At 61.1% G+C, this 365-nt stretch overlaps 1 protein-coding gene across 1 annotated transcript in view; it reads left to right on the forward strand.

Annotated features, from left to right (window-relative positions):
- Window positions 1-6: 6 nt before the first annotated feature.
- PHLDA2 (pleckstrin homology like domain family A member 2) overlaps window positions 7-365 on the forward strand; it is a 964-nt gene continuing 605 nt past the window's right edge. Inside the window, exon 1 of the mRNA XM_008644301.2 lies at window positions 7-365. Coding sequence (XP_008642523.1) covers window positions 40-365 — 326 coding nt within the window. The 5' untranslated portion in view covers window positions 7-39.

Raw genomic sequence — 365 nt, forward strand, 5'->3', positions numbered from 1 at the left:
AGTCGGAGCAACAGCCGGAGCCACCGCCGGGAAGCGAGGATGAAGATGCAAGCCGAGGTGATCCGCGAGGGCGAGCTGGAGAAGCGGAGCGACAGCCTTTTCCAGCTGTGGAAGAAGAAGCTGGTGGTGCTGACCAAGGACAGCCTCAGTCTCTTCCCCGACGGGCACAAGCGGGCCAAGGGCAAGGAGCTGGGCTTCGGCTCCATCCTCAAGGTGGACTGCGTGGAGCGCACGGGCAAGTACATCTACTTCACCATCGTCACCAAAGACCGCAAGGAGATTGACTTTCGGTGTCCGGACCAGAGCTGCTGGAACGCCTCCATCACCATGGCCCTCATCGACTTCCAGAACAAGCGGGCCATCCA

This window comes from Corvus brachyrhynchos, unplaced genomic scaffold (assembly GCF_000691975.1).
Source record: "Corvus brachyrhynchos isolate BGI_N302 unplaced genomic scaffold, ASM69197v1 scaffold62, whole genome shotgun sequence".
NCBI classification, from domain to species: Eukaryota; Metazoa; Chordata; class Aves; order Passeriformes; family Corvidae; genus Corvus; species Corvus brachyrhynchos.